This window comes from Trachymyrmex septentrionalis, unplaced genomic scaffold, assembly GCF_001594115.1.
Source record: "Trachymyrmex septentrionalis isolate Tsep2-gDNA-1 unplaced genomic scaffold, Tsep1.0 scaffold100, whole genome shotgun sequence".
Lineage (NCBI taxonomy): Eukaryota > Metazoa > Arthropoda > Insecta > Hymenoptera > Formicidae > Trachymyrmex > Trachymyrmex septentrionalis.
This window is the reverse complement of record NW_017304125.1, coordinates 234,298-259,124: the sequence shown is the minus strand read 5'-3', so window position 1 is coordinate 259,124 and position 24,827 is coordinate 234,298. Positions and strand designations below refer to the sequence as shown.

General features: G+C 41.1%; 1 protein-coding gene across 2 annotated transcripts in view; it reads right to left on the bottom strand.

Moving 5' to 3' along the window:
* Positions 1–24,827, bottom strand: part of LOC108754012 (circadian locomoter output cycles protein kaput-like) — a 126,910-nt gene that overhangs the window by 40,603 nt on the left and 61,480 nt on the right. For both annotated transcript variants that reach the window (XM_018496055.1, XM_018496135.1), the window contains 4 exons: positions 16,257–16,492; positions 12,013–12,239; positions 10,797–11,098; positions 9,873–10,150 (listed from right to left, as the gene is read on the bottom strand). In XM_018496055.1, the coding sequence (XP_018351557.1) occupies positions 9,873–10,150; positions 10,797–11,098; positions 12,013–12,239; positions 16,257–16,492 (1,043 nt within the window). The remainder of the gene's footprint in view (positions 1–9,872; positions 10,151–10,796; positions 11,099–12,012; positions 12,240–16,256; positions 16,493–24,827) is intronic.

The following is a 24,827-nucleotide window of genomic DNA, read 5'->3' as shown; positions in this document are numbered from 1 at the left end:
TACGAATTATCTCGTCGCGTCGTCGCCTTAAGAACGAAATTCGCGCGAACATAAGGAACGTGCACGCTAACGGGGAAAGGTGAGAGCAGCTCCGGAGTGGAGCTCCGCTCGTGCGAAGCACTTCCTTGACGATGATCGACGTAGATCGAGTGAGACGAACAGAAAGCACGTGGTGCAGACAGTCCCGCAAGCGACGTGGTCCCGTGTTCCTGTAGGAGGAATAAGAAGAGCCTCACGAGTTCGCCGATACAGGATCGCGCGATGGGTGATGCAAGCGCCGGTAACCTAGATCTGTCACCCGCACACGATTACGAGGGAGAATCACAGTGTAGAGAAAGCGGGGAGGAAGAGAGAATAGAGAACCGGCCATTCATCAGGCCATGCAACTCAAAGAGAAGCGTATCGAGAGAGAAGGAAGAGAATGGGCGGCAGAAACGTCGTCGATGATTAGAGCAAGATGAACGAGAGAGAGAGAGAGAGAGAGAGAGAGAGAGAGAGAGAGAGAGCGCGCAGACGGGCGTGACGACCAAGTCGCCGATGTTTCATGATTCCAGACCTCATCATCGCGCAATCATCTTCACAAAGAGGCCCGCGCGCTACCGCGTTTCGTAATCAGCCTTAAACGATAACAAGATACGTGGCGAACGAGGCGAAGCGAATCTGCTTCGGGGAAATGCGCTTACGCGCGTAACATGTGCTCGCCGCATACGCTCCGTCTGCAAGTAGGCAGGGCACAGGGTGGAATCTCGTGAAGTCGAGAAATCACGCTACCGTATAACGCGAGAATGTCCGTTATTCGATTTACGCTGCGTGGTTGGTCTGAAAACGCGCATGAATCTTTACCGTCATCATTTCTATAGCATGGGAGAGACCTGCTACAAATACCTGTGTAGGAAAATGTGAAGAAGAGCGATATATTCATTCGAAATTGCTTTTTCTTCGTAGGAGCTTCTTCTGTCTCTACTAATAAAATGAGAGGGAAGGTGCAATCTCGTGTCTCATTTTGAACATCATACACGTCGATGAAATACATTCCGTAGAAAATTATCACGGACAGCTCGCGGAGCTTCCTTGTAAAAATGCGACTGTGCACATTGGTAATTAAATGTCTGAACGACATCTAGCCAGAAGGCAATTTAATAAAGCGCGCATCTGTACATCGATGCAAGGACATGATATTTACACGGGTCCTAAAGTCGTATTACAAACTAACGCAATAATTTTTCTATAACAATTATTTTTGTATAATAATTATTTTTCTCTTTTACAGATTTCTTTTCCGGGATTAAAGTGCACGCATTAGTATGTATCTGTGAGATGAAGTTTGTGCCGAGAACGAAAAATATTGTTTAAATTGAGATCTTTTTTATCATTTCTTAATCCAATACAGCGTCAGAGCTGTCTCTTCTTTCATTTATTACTATTTTTTTAGCATTTCACGTCCGCTCCACCTTTCTGTCCCACCGTAATGTCAACTGAAAGACAGTTCGTGCAGCATGAAATTCAGCACGAGCATTAATTTCGTTTACTGCTCAATTAATTATGCTCATACACCGATGATACGGCGCGTGCATGTATAAAATATAAATCGGCTAAATATAATTCTCGTTACGTCGCTCGTGACACGTGAATGTAAGAGATCAACGATATTCGGAGCAAGAATTATGGTGTTCGTGCATAAAATCGTGGCAACGGGAGAGAGAGAGAACCTGTTGCCGCTTCTAAGATCACGAAGACGATAAGGCCGAAAGAGGAGGTGGAATCCTGCCCGCGGTGTAATTAAGCATTGACCTATAACGAGCTGTAATTAGTCATAGCTCTAACGAGCCATACAGGAATCAATCGATAGAGTCGAGGATATCACGCCGACATTCGAGTTGCTGCTGATCTTTAATCTAAGAAAACTGACACGTATATAAAGATATGACCGTAAACATTATTATAGGATGTATCGTGTAATTCCGCAAGCTGTATAATTTCAAAGCAACGACATTTTGGGACGTGAATACATATTTCCACATTATTATTTGACGAAGATGAAAATAAAAGGTCCAGCAATAATTAACGTCTACGTCGATATTAATTCATTTCGACTGCTATTAAGTGCTTACTGCATAACGTATTTATTTCACGGAATAATGTTATTGTATGATAATTCGAAACGATTGAAAATTCATTAAACGTATCGCCAATGCATCCAGTTTTTAACATTATTATCGACAGACACGAGAATATAGAAAAATCGGTACTTTCCTAAACAACGGCTTAAATCGTTGACATGCATCATTATCCTTAATTCAATTATTGATCAATTACTGTACACGCGAGCGTGCGCTAACGCGAGAGCGGTAGCCAGAAGAGATATACTGAGACGATCGAGGAGGAGCAACAAGAAGTGATAGTACGGCAAAGATACGCTGCTATAAAGCCAACAAAATGTTGACTACAGCTTGACTGTAGAGAACAACCGGCCGTCAATACACCCTGTTTTGTGCGCACACTGCCTTTCGCTCGTTGCTCGCGACCGCCTGGAAATTACAACGTCCATGCGTAATACGGCATATAGGATACAGGCGACACTTAACTAGCTAAGAATATGTGGTAACTCGACATCGAAGTCAGATGAGTTCGATGGCCGCGACGTAGAAAACGCGAGTATTCACAAGCTGGGGGTTCACTGCATCAGTAAATAGATGCGCGAAAGTATTGTAGAAGAAGGAAAACCCGGAGGGAAAAATAGAATAGTTGCGAACATGCGTTGTCGGTAGAGCATATGCAGCGATTGAGAAAATGTATTATCCTGGTACGCTAATATCACTCGGATTGTGTAACAGCTTGTAGCACGTGTGAAAAGCGATTATATATCATTCTATTTCTTGCAAATAGAATGCCTATCTTTTTTCTTGACGGTCTGATAGACACTTGTGATATCGTGATTTTTGTTCTTCCCTCAGATTGATTGAATTCACCGAGGAGGGGGAAAAAAAATTAAAACGTGACTGAAAGTATTGTATTTACACCTACTCTTTAGTCGCCGACAATTAAGCGCACGTTTGATGAATACGTCTCGGCATATTTCTCGGTAATAATAAACGAGAGGCTAAAGCCGATTCGCGGTTATCGGCGTACACCCTTTCAAACGTTCACGGTAGCGATCTGTCGAGCGGAGAAAGATGGCATTAAATCCAAGTCAAGAACGTACGTATCTTTTCGAGTCACAACATTCACGTGCATACGATACCGCACGCTTGTATGTATGTACGTACACAGGATGTGGGACGCGAGAAAGTGCGCACGTGGCCCTCAGGTTAATTAATGTTCTTGGCGATTAGGTAGGCGCTGGCCACGTGTCCAAGCATTAAATCGATCGACGAATCGTAGTGATTCTGTGTAAATCCCCGAACAGCTTACCCACGATATCGCTGCCCACGATAAGAGGATACTTTCTAAATATAATTCGCATTCACTGTAGCGAATTCGGATTTATCCGCCCGGATAGAGATATAAAGGTACTAGTAATTGCCGAATAATTACAACTACTAATCGCCAAAAGCCGCGCAAATTTGTGAAACTTTGATAAATTAGAATCGATGCTATCTCGTTTTCAGGTCTTACCGAATAAACAATTACATAGACAAATGAACGATGAACATTCATATAAAGATAATTATTTAACAAATTTCTATTGTACAATTTTTATATCAATATTTTCAGAATGTAAAGAATTTATTATTTTAATTTTTAGTGAAGCTGAAAACAAATTACAAGAGATTTATAAAAGATTCATTTCGATTTAAAGCTATATATCAATTTAAACCGGAAACTATAAATCGTTCATCTTTTTCTATGGCGTATTATCTTCTAATATTCAAGCTGGATACGATTCGTCGTAAATCGAATTCATTAAATTATTAACATCATTCGTTGATATCGCGAAGCGAGAGACCGTCACTACTACGATCACATCGAGGTGTCTAGAACGATACACGCGAATAAGCAGATCGCATTAGCGTCAATCGACACGCTTTTCATCATTAATTTCGTATATATAAATAATGTAAATGTTCTAGTACAACTACGCGGGCTATCATTATGGATGTTTAGACGCAAGTCTACTATACAATCAATGGGTAGAAGGCATTTTGCCGCCGCTGTCTATCTAAAATCCACAGTTGCTGGTTGTTTGGTAAATGTATTATAGGTACTCGATAAACTTAATTCATTAAATCGTCTTGTACCATTAAATTATATATCGCTCTTTGAAAAAAGCAGATTGCATGCATTAAGAAAAAGTCACGATTATATTAATTGAGTAAAGAGAGATTTATCCCCTCAGAGAATTTAAACACCTCATTCAATTAATTTAATGTCAATGTATCTTTATTTGTGAAACGCAGTTACTCGAATTTGTGATATCGAAATTGCAGAGACTATGATAGATGGCGAATCAAATACAGGAGACTGTTCGGATCGATGGATAGCAAGCTTGGTGCAGTCGGTACAGGAAGTATCTAATCGAATCGCGCAACAATACAGTAATTTTTAACAATCTCTAATTTCATCGATCATCCATCATAGAAACATCACACAATCCTTTCCCAAACATATCCGACATCCAAGTCAAGGCAAACCCTTCGTGCGAATCGAGCGTGGCCGGCGGAATTGCGGATTGATCGACGTGGAGGAGGAAGCGCCTCGGCTTCGAGCCGCAGGAATCTAGAACGAGAACGTCCCGCATCATTCGACGCGCACGCCCGTAATCGACGTGATACGCGGTGGGTATTAGCGCCTATTAATGATTAATCGATCGATATGCCAGGAGGCCTCGTTTCACGATGTGTGTGACGATGCCTGCACGCTCCGTTCCAGCAAGCGAGAACGGAGGGTCGACCCGGGTCAGATCATGCTTTGCGCCGAATCGTTAGAAAGTCCGCGCTCTGGGTCCCGCCGCGCTGCGTAGCACGCTTCTCTCAGGTTGAGAGGAGATACCCATCCATCGACTCGATGACTCGTCCCGATATTGAGAAGTGTAGCAGAGAGAAGTCGCTCCTTGTTACAGAAGGATTCGCTGTACTCAGGATAGAAAACTCTTGCGCAATAATTCAGATCTCGGAAGGACCTCACCTTAGAGATATCCTTAAAGACCCCCCAGCGCAGATACAAGCGTGACTCTAAATGACGCGATTCTACATTTTCTTCCTGTCAATGAGCGGCTCGCGGCGGTATCGCGATTTATCATGATTTATCGGATACAATTTATCCGTGACGAGAGAAACGTGATAATTCTTAAACGATCGGGAAATGAAAAATGTATGATTCAACGCGACAGCGAACGGCTAACGACCATTCAACGAACGTTTCACGACTCGCACGAATTGTTCAGGGTAAATAGAAACAAACGTAATCATTCAAATATGTCCTCGGTCAATCGTCATCGTAAATCGGAATCGATTCAAAAAATGGTTAAAGCGTAACGTCGGACGTTGGTCCCACACGGTCGATGAAATACGAATAGCGAATGGATAACGTGGAGGAATATTCGTATGAGGGCGCAACATCCCTCGTGCGCGTCGCATCGCGGAAGACGTATAAGCCACATTCATGACTTTTTAACGATCTAGGAAGGAGCGATCTTACATCTCAGCCCAGACACACGCGTTTACGTGTGTCTGGCGGATGCTTTAACCCTCTCACCCTGAATCCTTGGAGTCTACGGGCTGTTTTGTACCGCATGACGTATTACTACAAGTTACGTACCCGCACCTTCTCGCAATCGACGATTCGTAACTCTAAATAGGTACAACTACTTTCATTCTTCACGTTTACGTAATACATAATACTCTACGTGTCATCGAAAGTTTCATCGAGGTTCCATTGATGATAACAATATTGAAAAATGGAATTGTTGAGACTCATATAGAACCTCAAATTTCAATCAAAAGTTGAAGAAAAAATATTTATTAATGCAAACGTACAAATAGACAAATTTTTTCAAATAAGTTTACGAGTTTATGATTTTATGATTTTTATAATGAGGATAGTATCAACAAATTAGATCGATTAATAAGATAAAACTGTTTACACTATCAGTGTAATGACATGTAATTGCCCCCTAAGCAAGTCTATTTGTATATCTAAAACGTACTGTATTTATTATAATTATTACCAGAGAATAGTTCAATCGTTTTTAACTTCTCTCATTATGAAAATAAATAATCAACGTACTAAGTGCCAATTGAATACGTAGCAAGGCTTGCAGTAATAATTACTTTTGTTTTTCCGAGATAGTTTCGCACTGTTGGCTCGAACGAAAGTGAATGCATTAATATAACAGGTATGGATAAGGATCACTATCATAATTCTAGCTAATCTATGAAAGGATCACTCGTGCTGTTGATCAGTTCGCAGGAATTCTCCGCGATATTAGAATATCTCGGTGCCATGATCCTCTAAGAGGATTCATCTGCGTCGTTGTGCCATATTTGCCGAGCCAAGCAGCTCGGAGATCAAGAGTTCGTAGTCGAATTCAACGTGGTAACTCGATAGATCAAACAGCGCGCACACGAGATATTCCATGATGTAAATAACGACCGCGAGATCGTCATGTGCAAAGAATATTATGGCTCCACTTTATAAATCTTAAGCGATTTGTTTAGGTTTCACTTTTATACGTTTTAATGATTCGATATTGCGTATTCGCGTGATCATTATAGACGCATTCATCGGCGGCTGTAAAGAGAAGATCTGTTCGTGTCTGCACGTTAAATCGAACATTTATAATCGAACAAATGTAATAAACTGCTGCATTATCTCGCTAAATTTTTTATTTAATTCAATACATTTCGTGTGTCTCAAATGGTCCACTCAAATTTATGTGTTAATTCAACACAAAATGAATATGATAGAAATTTAACACAAATATCATTTAAAAAGATTGTAAACAAACTATGAAGCGTATTTTTTTCAGTAAAATTAATATTGATACATTAAATTAACATATATTCATTCGTCTTAGAATTTACATTTTCAAATATATTATTTTTATTCACTTATTCATAAATTGTTTTATTATTTTGAATACAAAGAAATATATTTTACACAATTTAAATAACGGAATCACATTATGTTAAATTAACAAATATATTATAAAATTCAACACAAATATTTAGGATTTGAGTGGACCGTTTCCAACGCCGATTCAAAATGTTTATTTTTACTAAAAAAATCGATAATACACAGATTATCATTAATTCTATGTTCATATACAGGGTGTATATCCCGAAAGGTTTTGCCAATCGCTTTTATGTAGATAGAGCGGACTAAACTGAGTCGAAAAGTCCTCTACTATTTTGCAATTTTCACATTACTTAACAAGATATTAATTACTAAAAAAATTACTAAAATATTGCTTTTGAATAATTTTTTATTCAAATTCTATCAACTTTATAGAAAAGCTGCAAAAGACAAAAATCATCTATTTCCTTCTCATAAAGTTCAGAGAATTTTTTCAGAATTTTTCAGAATTTTTTAATACCGTATTTTCTCATGTTGGTAAAAATAAGCTCTACACAAAAGTGATTGGCAAATCTTCCCGGGGACACCCCGTACAATATAAAAATGTTTACAAGACAAACGTTTTTCCATACGAACTGTACCAAATTGACGAAAGTCACTTGCGAAGCCATTATCAGAGATTATTCCGCGTACGTGTGCGCTACAACGAGCAAAGAATGATCGGGGTACCAGGGTCCCTCTCGAACGTTGATTCTCGAGATGTGTAGCGGGGTCCCTGGAGGCACGTCAGTTTCGATTATCCTCGGCTATCGTTAGGCCCCGTTCAGCGCGTGCTCGCTCGCGCGAACGCAGCCGCGGTCCTCGAAACGTCAGACTGTCGGGGCCGTAATTTTTTTTCGCGGGCGCCCACCTCTCGTCATGCATATTCATGAATACTCGAATGTAATCGAACGCCGCGCGAGCGAGCCAGCGTAGAAGGAGAGTGGAGAGACGGCGGGGTCCTCGAGCGCTTCGATCAGCCGTCGACTCAATTCAAGAATGACGAGGGCCCAACCATGAGAGCGTATATAGATAAGAGAGCGGCTCAAGGATCACTGCTCCTCTTGCGGTGCAAACCATGTCGTGGAATACCAAGGGACGGCCGTGCACTTTATGCACGAATCCCGAGACGACACGCACGACATCGATTCTTATCTCGCGAAGGATACCGCGCGCCACGCAAAAAGTGCAGTACGAGCGCGACGCCGACAGCGGTGATGCAGTTTCCGAAACGGCTTATAGTATCCTGACGAAGATCGAATTTGCGGTTTCGAACAACTTCGATATCGATGACCCGCGGACACCGGCGGATCGCTCATTAAATATATCGATGTTCGCGCGGTCATCAAACATCTATGTATAAACTTACGAGAAGCCCGTTATCCATCTTAATTATCGCGGGATGCTCATTAGGGTACACAAGAGAGACTCGCGCTACGGCGAGTCTTCATTTTTCAGTTGCAAAATAACTTCCCAAAGTGAAGTGAGAGGAAATTGCGACTCGTGGATGAGGGACTTTTCTACCGCGATGCTGGAGTCATGGTTCTTGCTCTCTGTCAAGTGTGAGTGAACGATGTGACAGCCGGAGGAATAACTTCTGTCACGAAGCTGGTGAGGAGTGGCGCGGTGTTCGAGAGCTCCGTGACACCGCCGATCCGCGAAGTGGAAGATCGTATCGTGTACGCGCGAGATAAGCGTGTCGGGTTATCTGTAATTAATCAATTTGCGTCTACCAGGCGGCAGCCTGGTAATTACGATTCTCCGTTTTATCGCGAATTATGAAACCATTCATCGCGCGGTTCCCGAGCGCGAGCGAGACACACCATCTGTGGAAAGTAGACCGCGCCCCAGTTCTACGATGAAAGGTCGTTACTGCCGAGCGAGATGCCGCTCTTCTAAGTGGAGGAAAACGAGGGGAAGCGTTTACACCCAATAGGACGGATGAGTGGATAATTTCAGTGGACAACTCGAAAACCACGCCCGTGACTTCGCGGAAATAGCAAATGTTAAGTGGTCCGTAAAAACTATCATTGCGAGATCTAGTATTTCGCCTCAGAACGAGAGAGAAGGAAGAAAGGAAGGAAAAAAGACAAGGAAGGGGAGAAAAAGAATGAAAGAGAGAAAAAGAGAGAACGAGAAGAAGGAAGGGGGGGGGGAGGAGAAAGTATAGATACTACAAACACTAGAGAGGGGTGGAGGATCAACGCTAGCTTCAAGGGGTCATTATAGAACTTTCCTAGCTGGCGCGCCGTCTCTCCCTACTCGCTAATGCCAGACTGTCCGGATTGACTGATGCCAGGTCATTCAAAGCCTTCTAGATCGCTTCGTTGCCTCACTAACGTAGAAGTCGGCAAGATATTGCGCGATTGATGACAGCGTGCACCATTACAGAGCTTGGCTTTCAAAAGCCATTAAAAATACCAGCTACGTCCAACGCGATTCGTGCAACGATCTAACCAAATCGGAACATTTGTCAGGTTTTTTTTTTTTTCCTTATTTCAATGAATACGCGGATCATCGTATATACGATATCGTTATAACTTAAAGGAGTTAGCTGTATAGCTCTTCTTATTTTTCCAAGTTAGAATTGTGAGTTAGAGAACAGAAACATATTTCGAACAAAACACCATCGCAGAAAAGTTGATAGGAAAACATTTGTCTCCAATAACAATCGTTGTGCAATCTCGCGCTTTAATGAAGGCATTAAAATTCGTTTGATGCGCTCGATGCGAGTACACGAATAATGACGTAAGTGCATTACCTACTATTTTTCCTTGTGGAAAACCGCATCGCGGTAAAAAAAAATCTCCTTGACTCACCTGTGCGTACTCGGCGCATATGTCGATTGACGAAACGTAATTAACGACATCCTCGATGGTCCAGCGATTTACGGCTTGCCCATCGCCGCAAGGTATGTGGCCATAGAGAGTCGGACACCTGACCGGCGGAGGTGTGGTTGGTCTCGCGGTAGGTTTCGGCTTGGGGGATACACTTTCGGATCTCCTTGTTTCCGTCCTTTGTCGCTTACGAGGTGCGAAACCACCGGGACTCGAAAGGTCCAAGGGACTCGTCACCCCCGTGTCTCTTTTGTTCGCGCCTACGTTTCAAAACGAAATAAAACGTCGCTAACGTCGTTGCTAATCTTCCTCGAATCTTGATCAATGATATGCACATAAACGTACATATCAATATGATACATAAAATATCTTATAATTCGATTGGATGCACTCAGTATGCACTACATTAAAGCCGTTATACACAAACTGATGCAAAATCTGATGTGTTATTTAATATAAATATAAAAACGCATTAACCAAGAAATCCTCGATGCATTTTATTATGCTGTTAAGTAAAATATATATTTTATAATTTGAAAAATTTGCATTTCACTTTTGCACAGATTAAATAATCAGTTTACGACTTTAATATGCAGTACGCACTACGCACTGATGCGTCAAACCAAATTCGCTATTAAAAAGCATGGATTTTTATCTACGAATTTTTATCTACTTTGATCAATCTAATATTGATTTTCCTTCATAGGAATAGGTTGAGTATCAACGTATCGCTTATATATAAATGTTAAACAATTAAAAACTGAAGGAAACGCATAAAAATTAGTATAATTTGCGATTAAAAAATAATTCTGATTTCTTTTTCCAATCATAAAGTAATGTTGATCTCTAACATATCGTTTCTTCTCTATTTAAAAATATAGTACACTTCATTCCTATGACACTTGCCTTTAAGATATGTTTCCAATTCTGCAGCGCTTTGTGCCGCATTGGCAGTTCGCACCATGTGCAAAAGAGCCTGGGTGGATGACATATCGATCATAGGTGGAAACACAGGACTGCCGAAGAGACTATCCTGCTTTTGCTCTTTCGGATCTTTATTGGAGAGCGGTGAGGTCGTCGGGACAGTCGATGGTTGCGGAGCCCCTAACGGCGCCATTAGACCAACGAACGGCGTTGCTGCAGCCTTGAAGGCTGGAAACCTCGGGTCTAAACCCGGAGGATAACCGTTTCTTGGTGTGCTAAAGTAACTGAAATAATCAATCGTCCTTGATCATTAACTTTCTATTGTAAATATAAATATAAAAAAAATACTCGGTACTACCGATCACAATCGCACGTAAAAACATTTCAAACTTTTCAGATTCAGGAGTATTTTTCTCATCTTTCATCCAATATAAAAAATGCTTTTCGCGTGATAAAGATGATGTATATGATGTAGTAAATTATGAGTTTTCTTGACATGACACTCAGTGTCAAACGAGAAAATAGATTCTTCTATTTTCAGATTCAACGGATTATCTAGACGCCGATTGAATTTAGCAAAGCGCAAACAGACATGCGATAAATTAAAGAATCGAATCTTCTTCTTCAAATAGTAAGGATCGCATTGTTAAAATCTCAATGCTCAACTCGCTTAACTAAGCAATTAAATAATCATGTGATCTGTTTCCAACCATGTACCAGAAGGTACAAAGTTAAAAATCAATGTACAACGCGACAACCGGTTTCATGCAAGAGTACGTTAAGTCTCTCGAGTACTCTCTACGTCTTATGAATCTTAATCACACGAATCATCTATTTGCAGCCTTCAAGTCTTAATTCTTTTACATTCGTCTCGCAGTGTTCGCCAATATATTTGCACGTTATGTTCCGACAAAAAAATATTCAAAGACGTTTGCAAAATCTTTCCTTAATCATACAAGACATTTAGATAAATTTTATGACACAGGCTCGATACAACAGTAATGAAGCAGTATTTGCATGTCAATTTTTAATTGGCATGTCAATGTATGGCTTATTTAAAAAAAAAAAATATCAAAAGTGGTGTTAATGTCGTAATGTATGCCTCTCCGTTATGTTAATCTCGCACAACCTATTTACAGGGATTATAACTCTACTTGATGAGTAATCAAAAGTGATCAATAAAATAAAATGGACGTACTCGTTCGGGTTGGCGTTGTTGTACTTGGCGGCGAGACTCCTCATAAAATCACTATAGTTTCGCCCCATCATCTGTTCCATGTGCTTGAGATGATGAGGTGGCGGTGGACCCTCAGGTCCTCCCAAAGGCGTAGCATTTGGCGGCGTCCCCGGGTGACTCGATGAAGAAGGCGTCACGCTCCTCGATGACGTCGAGTTATTGTCAGGCGTGAGTCGTTCCGTTTTAACCTGCAACGTGATAGGATTGCTTTTCTTTAAATAAGACATTACCGCGCGCAACCGGACGCAATAAAGAGGAGCAAAACGCGCAGCAATTAACCGGTAATAAAAAGAATGGAGGTATAAACGGGAGTATTATATGTAAAAACAACCCGGAAACAACCCGAGTACGATAAAAGTGTGTTTAACGCTATTTCATTTAACGTGCTAAAAAGGACAAATTAATAATTATTTGCAAATGTAAGCTTTTTTTTTTATCATGTACATTTACTTAAAGTATTAGATTAATATAAATTATATTATAATTTTGATATCATATAAGATATATTTACGAAAACATTTTGTTATATATTTCATCATAAAAGGAATATCCCACTTCAATTAATTTTTTCTATTCAAACTTTAAATTCTGGAACAGTGTTATGTTCGCGTAGGGTAACTGCGGATAATACGCCGGTGTGGGGAATATGCTACTCGTTGTGTTTAACAATGATACCGATTAGCAGCGCTTGCGTTGCCATAAAATTATTTACAATTGTGTGCTTAACGTGTTGCATAAGTATCAAGAATTTCCTGGCAACAGTATCGTATGAGGTAAATATTATGACCGCATGGTATACGAAAATGCGCTTCTTATAACTTTTATAGTCCTTTATATAAGTTATTATTTACCCATTACACAATATTTAGCTCGATTAGCTTGTTCTATAATATTAATATAGGTTTAAACGAAACTATTCAGAACAAAAATACTCATATATCGTTGATTCATTTTCTTAACAGTATCGTACAGGCTCGTCATAAGATGGAATGGCGTCTTCGGGCAATACGTCACTACTTTTGTTAGGGTAAAATGCCAGTAGTCATTTTCTCTAATATACAGATTAGGGCGCTATAAACAAACGTTTTGCCGCATAATTCCGTTGTGACAGGATATTCGTATTGACAAATATTTAATAAATAAACTTAAATGTTTATTTATTTGCTTATTACTGTATTATATTACTGTTTATTGTATTATTATATTATTATTATTATATTTACTGTTCAATTCAAAATTCTGAATAGAGAATACACACCAGTTTTTTAATCCATTTTTTTTAATGAATTGAATTTTCTTGATTACTGAAACTTAGACTACTTTTAACGCTATGTAAATATAAAATAAAACAAATATTTATTTATACGTTTCATACTTACACATTACACAACATTTATTTTTAAAAATGATTCAAAATGTAATTGGATAGTATTTAATTGTCGTATAAAAATCATTAATAATGTGTTCTTACAATAAAAAAAAAACAAAATAAACGTTACACTTAGCATTTTTTTGTATGTGGCATATTCCCCATTTTTCAGCACTTTTGTATTTTTTTATTTTTAATAATAAAAAAATGAAAATATTCACGATCACATACAAATAATAGATAAAAGATGGAAGAAGAAGATTAGAGTATGTCAAATTACTTCAAATTGAATAAATAATTACTCAAAAATCTAATTTTGCTTAAGAGTAGCGTATTCCCTACTTACCCTATATATTATCTTAGATGACACAAGTAGGATTAATAATTTGAAATTGTTAAAGTGTCCTCGCGTAAAGTTGTCAACGGTACGTCTGCGAATTACTCATTTCATCTTATCCATGGCAACAATAATTTTACTATCTTTATTACCAGTGTGCTTCATGTTTGAATACTGAAGGCTACAGAAACAATGCATCTTTAAAGAAAAAAAGAAACGCTTCAGCCTTTCCTCAACATCATTTTCCGAGTGGAACTAAAAACCTGCTATGTTTAAAAAGATGCATTTAAAATATGTGAATAATAATACTAACAAATGATTAAACGAAAAATGGCGTAAATGACTATTTTCCATACGATTAGTTACACACGCAGCAAAAATGTTCATTACTAATAATTAAAAATAAGAGAAGCAACACTGAGTAACGAGCCGAGACAGATAATTATCAATGATAATTATTACTGCTTTTATAAAGACCGAGTCTATTGTATCACAGATTATCATATCCTTGATTTACTGCCAGCGCGACTATTTAGCACTAATGAACAAGCTTCATTTGTATACACAAAAAAAAAAAAGGTTCCAGCCTTCGAAGCTTAATTATCAACGACGGACCACGCCTTCGACTGTGAAGGACGCTTATCGGCAGTTGCTGAGCACAATATGTCTCGCTCGGGCGAGATGCGTGGCGGTAGGAAATATCCCGGGTGCATTAATTCCCGGGAACAGATTGCATCTGAGATATGGTAATGAAGGCAACGCGTGGCGTAAGAGTTGACTCCTCTTCGCTCGGCGAGAGAGCGCGCCGTGACACTAAGAAGAACGAGAGTCGATTGGCGTAGAATAGGGTTCCCGAGAGCGCAGTCCGAAGACCGCGGCAGAGGCTACGGTAAATCTCTTTCTCGCCTCCAGACCTCTTCCTGACAAGGGACCGCTTCAGGCTCAAGGCGCGGGCACCACCCTGTATAGTGTACATATATATATATATATATATATGCCTACATTTCGAATGAGTCCCGCTCGGTGCGACCGATACGCAGCTCTCGATAGAGAAAATACGCAAAGACATGACAACTGTACGAGCAAGAGAGCCTCGAAATTAAAGCGATCGTTCTCTTTCAATGTAATTAATCATCATTCGATTATAGCTGCATAAAACATACGTTGTTGAATGAAATAGCAATATAAACCGTTAGAAATAAATAATTAATATCAATTTTCATATAAATATTTTGTACACGTCTCCTAAACGAAACTTTAGCACTTTTTTAATGGCCGCGTTCAGCTTTGTAACTGTTGTAAAATTCTTTAATAAGATCGAATCCCGTAAGGAATTCAAATGTGTAATAAGGTAATCATATTTAAAGAATTTTACAACAGTTACAAAGTTGCTTTTTTCTCGCTAAACGCCGGCAAATATTAAAAAAAAAAAAAAGAGAGAATATCTCGCGAGAAAAAATTGAGTTACATATAAGATACATGACGGTTTTCCATACCGTAAATTTTTTCGCATATTCTCCTCACTTTTTTTCGAAATAATCTCAAACAAGAAAGATTAATCTTCCTCCATTCTTACTCGTCGATTCTCTCAATTCGGTTCTAGTAGGATTACGGATGCCAAAAAGTTATAAGTCACGATAAAGCTTGCCGCACGGGAGATTAATTTCTCGAGTTGCTCAGATTATTCCTCAGAAAATACTATCTTTCCTATTTGTAGGCTCAGCCTGCGGCGGACCTGAGCCACGAGAAATTCTTCCGCCATGAATCGACTGTTCGTTTTGACCAATGATGATCAATTTTTTTACCATCGCAGCTCAAAGCAACGCTAAGCAATCGTCGAAGAGACAACCCTTTTTTTTTCCTTCTTTTTTCAGTCAAGTCGTTTACAGAAGCGCCCTGCCGGTCGACGGATGTCAGCGGCGGGATGACACTGCGGCTTTCGACGCGGTTGACATAGTTGCTGCATGGTTAGCTTTTGAACGGGACACTCTCCGTGTACACGTGTCCGGGCTACCGACACGTAGCTCGAACTACAGGAGCGATGGACTCTCTCTCGTCGAGGATATCTCCCGAGACTAGCGCACGTGTCCCGAAGTGGTACGCGAACGCTCGAACACTCCACTTCACGGAAGAAGTCAAGCGGGCCTTTCTCTCTCTCAAAAAATTTGTACGACAAATCTCGCGTCCTCGCGGCGATTCGCGTCCTTCTCGCGTCGAAAGGAAGAAAGAAGAAAAAAAAAAAAGGAAGGAAAAAAAAATAAATAAAAATTCCGAACGACGTTCAGTCGTCACGCTACGTCAGTCAATACAGTAAGGCGTGTGTCGTGTTTGCCTACGTACGTAGAAGTTTTGTGTACCGTGTCAAAATTTCATTCCATCGTGGACTTTTTCAAAAGTGGGCAATCAGAGATGAAAGAGCGAAAGTACGATATTCGAGGTCTAGATATTAGATGTTTAATTATAAAATGGAATAGAGAATTATAAAAAGATTTCGCTCACTTGGGTAGTATCGAGGCCATTCTGGTTTTGTCGCCTCCTACCACGTGGAGGTCTGGGGGTTGCCGCACCGGACAGATGAGTGCCCTGAGGGCTTCCCCCCCTGGCGTCGACCGCTGTGTTTGCTGCCAGGGTGGCCCCGTCGTTGTTTTCCGTGTACGTACCTAAATCCGCCGCCTCTCCGCGGTCGCCACCACGTGGTCCTGTGCCCGTGGACACGTTCTCGCCCGACACCTCACCTGAAACACACATACGCGAGGGGATATATCAAATTTCGATCCGCTTTTAAAAAGTATTAAACGCGCGCGAGATCTTCTTTAAGTCCCTATATATAAAATACGCTTCTTAGCCCGCTCGGTTTTATCAAGTTATACGAAAGATTATACCAGGTATTTCCAAGGCGCGAGACACGCGATTTTAAGAAGCTATTAAGAGATTTCAAGTGACCAGAGAGGTAGAGCAATGACCCTGGCAGAGCACACTCGGCTCCAAATTTGGACTTTTGACGAGAAGATAAATTCGCCGTGTTTCAACCATATTTGTGTCTCCCCTCGGGACGATGGCTCGAGTTTCGTAATAATGCGACGCGGCGGTCCTCGCGTCTCGCGTCGTAAAGCTTTCTGAACGTCTCGCCGTGTAAACGTTAAGGCGTCTTTCGACACAGAGGGAATTTAGAATGAAATACGTTAAGAGAAAGAGGGATAATCGTATAGGACACGATTGCACACGGTGGCGGTGCTAGCCATTCGCGCGCGAGATTTACGCTCAATAAATGGCCTCGTCCTGGCGCCATTATCTTCTTGATCAGAGACGCGTATCTACCGACGTGGAGCGAAACGAAAAAACAGCGTAAAGGTGCGGGAAGAACGAAGAGAACCGACGGGAGAATCGAGGAGGTCACTGTCCACTGCGACTACCTAACATATCCAATAAATTCTTGTCATCGTTAAACGCCTGGAATTTTATGGAGGTAGTAACTCGTCCGTACCGCCGAATTTACCGGCTGATACGATCGGCCGCGATTAATGCAGCGATGGTGCCAGCAACGGTGTCAGCAACGGTGCCAGGAAAAGATACGAGAACTTTGCATTTCGTAGCTCTTTTCGCGCGATATTTCGTACACCGGTATTCTCGCTGCTCAACAAATCTTCCCTGCGTGCGATTAGAATTTCATGTGGCGTTTCGTCGTATCAAAGTCGGTTGTCCGCGACAAATATTTCTCAGATAATTAAATAATGTTAACCGTTTTTCATAGTAAAGAGACTCTCTATAAGAGTTAATTGATTCGCACTTGTCAGATTTTTCTCCAAAGTGTATCCACGATAACGGAGAACAAGTGTGTGTTAATCGTACCTACATACACAAATGTTCTCGTAGTAAAATCGACAGTATCGGAAATACGCAAACGGATACTGCGATTATTTTTATAATGCGTCAAGTTAGCATCTTCAACAGGCTCAACTCGGTGTTGCTATCTCGGATGATATTCTACAATCCGGTTGTAGAAACGGCTTCGCGGCATCGAGCCGGAATACGGACCGAGGGTAAAAGCGATCGTAAAAGCCACTTCTACGACACTCACTGCCAAATGTCTTCATTATTTCGAGTTGAAATATTTACAGCTGCCCATAAAAATTCCATTAAGCAATGTTTGCTAGTAGGAAAACCATCGCCCTCCAAGAGATGAGGCGTTCGAAGATGCCTTTCGACGCACCTCGTCATAAATGACATCCAAATATAGTTATAAAATTGGAAAGTACGCGGGCAACAAACATTGTACGTATCGTTTCGTGACGAATTAGCCATTAACAAGAACGATATAACGGTACACGTAGACAACACGTTCGACGAGGAGGTTTTCTCTCGGAATGTATAACTTAATCAATTTTTAATTAATTTCCATGAACGTCGTCGGCTGAATGATTTGTGGACTGCTAAAGATTTTATTGCCTATTAATTACACAGTTCAACGGAGGGAATGTAAAATACATGTCCCGATGAAAAGTATAACTACAATTTAACTTTATTAAGTTGTTGAAATCATAACGTACCAGAGAAATATAAATCTCGAATTCCTCGAATATAAATTCCTGTTTAATAGGAATAAGAAGAATATATTGACTATTATTTCAACATTTACCTCTTGACGGATTCTATAATCATCGCGTTCCGCGTATAACAAGATTTTTTTTTTCACATTTTCTCAACATTTTTTTTGCGAGTTGACGGCGGTAGCGCTTCGATGGAGCATACGACAAACATCGTAACTTCAGGAACTTCCAAAGCAGGGAGTCATTGTTTAAAGATCGTCCGCGTCTTGTTGTCTAACTTTGGCTTAACGACATTTACATAGTGGTGCAAAAATGATGTGCAGCTGCACTCGTGGGATTAGTTAAGATTCGAACTGGGAAGATAGAAATATACAGAAGAGTGTCTCTTCGGTTTTGCACAATTTTGTCACAAGAAAATATAAATATGTTACAGAACAATATAATAAAGTTAGCAATGCAATGAGATTTTCTGTAAAAATCTGATAAGAGCATGGCCAAATAGTGTACATACAGATTTAGTCTAACTTTAAATGTTTAATACCTATCCCTTCCCCCGCCAATTTATGAACAAGCACGATGCAATATTTAAATATTTCTGAGAAAGGAAAACGAATGAAATTAACAGATTTTGGCCTAAATCACTTAATTTGTTTCTTATACGCTTTTTGCGAATCAAACATTAATTGAGTTGTTTTATTAAATTTTCAAATGCGAGATTTAAAAGAGAGATTACACGGAATTGTTTTGAAACGAACTTGAATTAATATATTTCTTTCATTTTTTTTTTTTTCAACAATACATTGCTAAATATATTGCACTACATTTATCATTAAAAAATATTACAGCCGAGTAGTTTGCAATAAATAATATTCCCTGAAAGAGTTTGTCAGAAGATTTCGTTGCGTGCAAACGAGGGATGTTAACAGCAGCGAAATACCTATGGTGAATACTAAGAGCTACGTAAAGTCCGAGTGTGAAATATCGTAACGACGTGTTAAAACGAACTAATGTGCAGCGCACGTATCTCCCATGACACACCCGCTTCGTAAAGCTCGCGCTTCGAGGTTGCACTCGCCAATGCAACTCGAAAATGCGAAAACGCCTGAATCGCGACACTTTGACTTTTGTCTCAATGACGACAAGGCGATAGGTCAATTTATAAACTAAAGAGATAACAGACAGAAATTCCAAATTCTTCCTTTCCTTCCTATTCGTCTCACGTCAGTACATTTTTAGCCCAGCGCGACGTAACACGTTTGGCAGAAAACAGAAAGTGTAACGTGGAAAATAAGACGCGTGGAAAAGAAAGCGACGGCAACCCGTTGTGCCGCGCCGCAGAAGAACAGTAGCTCGCTTCTTGATTTCATCCGATATATCGCGTATCTTCAGATACGCGTGTAATTTACCGGTTTTAGCGAGGCTGCCTGGATAACTATTTCGTTGCCGGGCGAGACAGGTTTCCACGAGAAAGAAAGCCGTCGGAAGACATCGAGACGGTTCACCAGGAACTTATAGTAATCGCGTACACAGCACAGTCATAAATTATCCAACGCGACCATGACTAAAATGAATTGACCCTCGAGGTCGTCGCGTACGAAGTGCCGTCGCGTCGGGAATAAAACCGGCGGCCTCTCCGGCTTGGATCGCTGGTAATTATTCCGGCGTTAAGACTTTGAGAAATTTCACCGAGCTGGGAATTTTTCCACGATCCCGTGGACGAGATTACAAGCGGATGAGGATCGGGAGAGTTGCGTAACATATCGCGCGATATAGGGATCGATCCAGCATCCATCTCCGGCACAGCGGAAAACGACAATGGGACGCTTCCGCGCGACGCATTGTTGCGAAGAATCACCTAAAGATTCATCAGCGCGAGTTCTCATACGTGTGTGAACACGTGTGAATTAACGTATTTAATTGAAATTCGCGAGATACGCGAATGGAAAAACACTGACACTAGCAATAGCGTACTAAACTACATTGATCAAATCTAACGGACGGAATTAAATTGTTCTTTCGCGCGTCTCGACGTATTATGTCGATGAAATGTGATAAAAAATTGCTATTCGCGGAGAGCATTACGTTACGCTCCATTACACGGATAATATTTCAGAGAGAAAGAATTTAGCAAGTACTGCTTATCCGCTACTGAAAGTAGCGATGCTGTTCAACTTTCCCCTTTCGTGCTCTTTTCCTTTTTTATAATATTACCTACAATGCCGTAACAATGATAGATCGAGTCTCGCGCGGGTTTCCGATCGATCCGGCTGAAAACCGGATGCGGGCGCATACACGGCGTTTCTTCCGCTCGCAGCCTAGCCGGCCTCAGCAAGGCTGGCCCACTCTACCCACGTTCACCTCGCTGCACTCGCGCTGGAGCGGAGCGAGTGGGTCTTCGCGTGTGCGTATATGCGTGAAGTGCACGCGTACGTGCACCCCCGCATCCGGGGGTCGGCCCGACGCTTAATGAACGATCAAACCCGGTTCTACGCGTCGCGCGGCGCGTACCCCATCATTTTCGAGCTGCTGCAGCGAGAAAGGAACTGCTCGCCCGTTTCTTTTTGTCCTCCACACACATTTTCATGTATGCCTGACTTTTCCCCAGGCGACCTCGCATAGCGAGCCGCTGAATGAAAGATGAGTCTATTTTTCCGCCACGTGCGCGAATCATCTCCGGTATCTTGCTGCAATCCTGCTGAGTCAAGCGAATTCAATGGCAGACCGCGAGAGAGCGATCTCATCTCGTTTGCGAAGTGAAAAAACTGCTGGAAATTCTCTTTTCTGCCGCTAATGAAATATGTATTGTGCATTCAATGTCGTAGCTCTGAATAATTCCAATTTTGCAATGAGAATTGCAAAATTATAACTGTTAAGCATTTTTAATCTTCGATTAGAGGAACTAGACACATTACAATAACATTATCGGATAATTCACTCTCTTCTCCAAAGTAAATTAATCATTGATCTCCTTCGACAAAAATTTATGTTATTTCATAATGGTAAGTATAATAATATAAAATGATTTCAGAAGATATGATAATCAGTTGTATCTTTCTGAAAAGCATGCGAAGATCGTAACGTACGTAACATATTGTACATTATTGTCATCATGAATTATCACTGATTTATTGCAACAGTTTATTGTTGTCTAACTTATAGCTCATAATAGATAACGATAATTGTATTTGACAATATGATTGGAAACAAGACCGTCTATATAAATATTAAAACTTTAAATACAAAGCGCCTTCCCGGTCCGAGTGTTAAGATGTTGAACTACTATCTAATATACATATTTCAGAAATATAAATTGAGAGCCGATGAAATTATCGGATTCACACAATCAATCTGAAACAAATAATCCCCCCAAATTCTCCCAAATCTTATAATTGTATTTGACTTCGACGACCTTTGAAGGTTGCAAGTGACAGTTCAGAAAGAGAGATCAGAATTACCAAAGCGGTACACCGCCGCGATTTAATATCGATTATTAATTGTCCTTTTGCTGGATTAATTTTTCTAGATTCGCCGAAAATCGTGACTAGACCGAAAGTTACATGAGATAATTTAGGTTATATAATAGTCACTTCGAAGCGAGTAACTGTTAATGAAAAACTCTTGGAGCGATCGCAAATACATTTTTCCTTTACAAAGAAATAGATAAAAAAAAAAGCGTTATATCGCGTACATCGCGTCCCACGAAAAACGAAATCATTTTCTAAAAATAAAATAATTTATATAATAAATTTATATCAGGGGTAGATCTAGTTGAGAAAATAAAACACACGCGAGTACTTTTGCAAAAATATTACATCACATAAAATCGCTGTCTTTCATTGTATTAAGATGGTCCTCCATAATTCCAACGTATACTACGACAAGGATAATACCCGCCGTCCATGACGACCTTTAAAGGCCGGACCGGCGCGCGAAGAGAGCGCGCGAAGAGAGCGCGAGAGACCGAGTAGAGGCAGGAAGAGATTACTGTCGCGGCGTTAACACGATCAACGCCGTCAGCAACCACGCGGTCGTTGCTGGATCTCCTCTCTCGGCCGCTGTAAACCCACCACGTAAGTTATGCGCGACCGGGAGGGCCGTCTTGCGCGCCATTAAAGCGGGTTATGCCCATTTCAAGTGGAAAATCATAAGCACCGCAAATACGCCGTCATTACTGCAGACGCGCGCTACGAGCTCGCCACTTACTTTGTAATCATGACTAATGCATAATGTAGTAGCGACCGTGCCGCACACGCTTCTCACTCCGTCTATGCACGCGACTCCGTGTGTGCACGCGTGCGTATGTACGCCTACGCGTGTGCGTACGCGCGTATGTATCTCTCGTCGGCTCGGCGGCAGTTACGCGGAGGGTGCCTCCTGAATGTACCGAGGTGGCCGATGGGCTCACCCTTCGCGAAAAGCGAAAAGTATTCAGAGGGAAAGAACGTGCTCGCCGCGACGCTATCACGCGGAATTGGATCTTGCGGTATGGCATGAGCCAAGGACAGAAAGTCGTAGACGTTACGTGACACACGTCAGATTCCAAAACGCGACGTCAAGCCGACGTTTGACGATGACCGAGCGACATTGCCCGATTCATTGCTGAATTTCATTTCTGTACGATGCGTGTTAATTAAAGGAAGAGATTACCGTAAGGTCAGGCGCAGGTATAAAGTAGCCTCTAAATTACCCATATTGCACAAATATTAGTAATCATGGCTATTAGTATATAATGTAGATAAGGCTGTATCGAGCCGGCTAGTTATAAATTGTTTAAAGAAGACATTAATAATATTGTAGAAAAAAAATAATAATAGAGTATCGAGCATCCGAGTGACCGATTGAGAATCGTATAAAAAAATAGAAGAATCTCCTATTGCAGTGGTGTAAGAGAGAGAGAGAGAGAGAGAGAGAGAACTTTTCCTCTCGTTCGTCCATGCCTGTCCATCGATAACGGCCGCGGCTTCTAGTGAAACCACGTCTTTGTCCCTTCGTAATGCGTAACCTTGGTCGTGCGGAGAATGGTCGAAACAGCTGTTTCAAGTGGGAGGCCTCTCGCGAAACACAATGGCGTTCACGTGAGGCGCAAGCGTTTATTAGCCGACGCGGCTGGGGGGGGAACGAGAGGACGTAGCGATTTATAACCAGCAACATAAGTAGGCAGCGGCATCAGCAACGGCCAAGAGACGGCAATAGCTGGACTCACCACGGTACACGGCCCGAAGGTCGCGTGACGTCGATACGATTGCGTCTTATTAGGAGTCACCGTGTGTTCCTACTTTACGTAGGAACGCGACGCTTGCGCGCCGACGCATTCCTGCAACTAATTAGCTCCAGTTGGATTTGTCGGAACATTCGCGTGCAGCGTACGTTCTCTCTGGAGAGAAGATCCGTCCGCGCCGCTTTTCACACTCTTCTTCATCTTCTCTTGTCTAGCCGCGCGTTTTCACTTCTACTACGTTACGTTGTGCAATTCAGTGTGATTTACAGGTCCATTCCTCTCAGCGTCTCTCGTCATCCTACGTCTCCTTCCTGCCATTTCTTTTTCCAGAGGAGATCCGTTTGAAAAAATAATGGGTATTTAGATTTACGTGAAATAATGTCTCGTTCCGTATATATAGACGGAAATAAAATTTTCAACTAACGCTGCAGCTAATCATTGGTTTGCCGAAAGTATATAAGTTTGCAGCGAAAGAATTTTGATCGGGAGTCACAAATTTTTGTTACTCGTAACGTTGACACAGCTACAATTGAAATCGGCTAAAGTCTAGGTATATCCATACGTTAGTATTGAAATTTGACTACCACACACAAATTCCTGCTGCCGTAATCGATCCCTTTTTTGCACATAAGCGTGCCTCAATTATATTTCACACAGCGAAAGACGGTGTTTTCTTTAATAACTTCCTGGCAGGGGACTGGTGTATTTATACGTGATATACGTCATTTCTATTTGTCAAAACGCTTATTTGCAAACGCTTATTTCACAACTAGAAAATTTTCTGTACGATTTCCACGAGAGAGTCACGTACTACGCACGTATTACGCTGTACCTTTTATCTCCTGTTTTTACGATCCGCCTATACGTTTCCCCCTTCTTGTCTCCTCCCTTAATGCACGCGGTGCACACGGTCTTTTATGGTCGCTCGTCGAGACATCGCGACGATGGTGACACTGTACGTCCGTCAGGATCGCGCACCTGCAAGGAGGTCAGGTTGCGCGACATTACACTCGGCCGCGAGAGAGCCTCTATTGAGAGAGGATGGCAGATGGATATATACGCTAGCATTAATTTATATATGCGTAGAGTGATATTTCTTCAAACTACCATTTTCATATTCGATCGTTCTCAACTTGGATTCGTAAGCGTGGCTCTTTGAACTTTTTTTTACGTTAAACAATTGAAATCCTCGTCATTTCCTCACATTTTCTATACTATACATACAATATTCGATGATACGAAAAGGGCAGATGTCAATTTATGAGATCGCGACTCATTGCTTTAAGGTTAATATCGTTAAATTTT